At 30.9% G+C, this 1,114-nt stretch overlaps 1 protein-coding gene across 1 annotated transcript; it reads right to left on the bottom strand.

Annotated features, from left to right (window-relative positions):
- Window positions 1–51: 51 nt before the first annotated feature.
- On the bottom strand, window positions 52–1,039 carry EIN_208800 (hypothetical protein; the record flags this gene model as incomplete). Its single annotated transcript, XM_004253804.1, has 2 exons — window positions 52–729; window positions 992–1,039. 2 exons carry the CDS (start codon window positions 1,037–1,039, stop codon window positions 52–54), a joined length of 726 nt encoding a protein of 241 aa, XP_004253852.1.
- Window positions 1,040–1,114: the final 75 nt, after the last annotated feature.

The raw sequence follows: 1,114 nt of genomic DNA on the forward strand, positions 1-1,114 counted from the left end.
TTTCTCAGATTTGCCTGTACTTTTAATTTCTCTGTTTCTGTCTTCATTCTGTCAATCGACAACAATTTGTCCCGGGTCTTGATTTCCATCTTTGTCCAATACAACCAATTTGATTTTTCCTATTTCGTCAACTTCAAACTTAAATGTGATTTTATCCCAAAAATTGAATCTCAGAGTAGTTTCCAATTTTCCAATCAAACTTCTGTCTTCTGTAAGTACGACTGAAACAGTTGGTGTGATTGTTGGGACACTGAAAGTAACATTTTCAACTGGGAGGAGTGTTCCTTTATTAATCAAAGTAACTAATATATTCCCTGTTTTTTCTTTGTGGTCATCAACTAATGTCATCAATGTATTCACATCTCTTGCTGTTATTTGTGTGATATGATTTTTGACTGTTTGTGAAGCCATGTCTCGTGCATACCAACAAGCACCTTTAGCGATAACCAAATTAATGTCTTCACACTCTAATAATGGTCGATCGGGAAAAACTATTCTAAACGTTTCTTTCAATTCATGAAAATGAGAACTTCCACCAATTAAAACGACACTTTTTATTGTATAAGATCGTACATTACCCTTTTCGAGTGTCTCTTTTATTGTTTTCTCGCACCTCTGAAAAATTGACAGACAACACTTTTCCAAAATATTACGAGAAATTGTTATTAAAAATCCACTGTCAAATATTGTGAATTCCAGTAAAACGTTTTCTTTGACAGACAACTCGATCTTTGCATTTTCAAAAAAACGAATTTATGAAACCCAAAAATCACCACGGAAAACATTTGAGCATAACCTTGTGCTCCAAATTAATTTTGTTGTGGAATATTAGCGACTGAATCTAATTTGATTTAGTCTATGTGTCAATGCAGTTATATTATCAATGTTTTTTACATCATCACAATTTATGTGTGCAACAATTTCTGTTTTTTGACATCACAAAACACTTTTTGTACATTTTTAAAACGAAATGTTCTGTCTTATTTCTAACAGTCATTACATAATTTTTGCATTTTTGGAAATTTGCTAATTTATACATTATAACTATTTGGTAAGGTATAATATCAATGTTTTTTTATTATAAAGTAATAGATCTGTTTTTAATAAAACACCT

The sequence above is a fragment of the Entamoeba invadens genome (assembly GCF_000330505.1).
Source record: "Entamoeba invadens IP1 unplaced genomic scaffold scaff_1105074724348, whole genome shotgun sequence".
Lineage (NCBI taxonomy): Eukaryota > Evosea > Mastigamoebida > Endamoebidae > Entamoeba > Entamoeba invadens.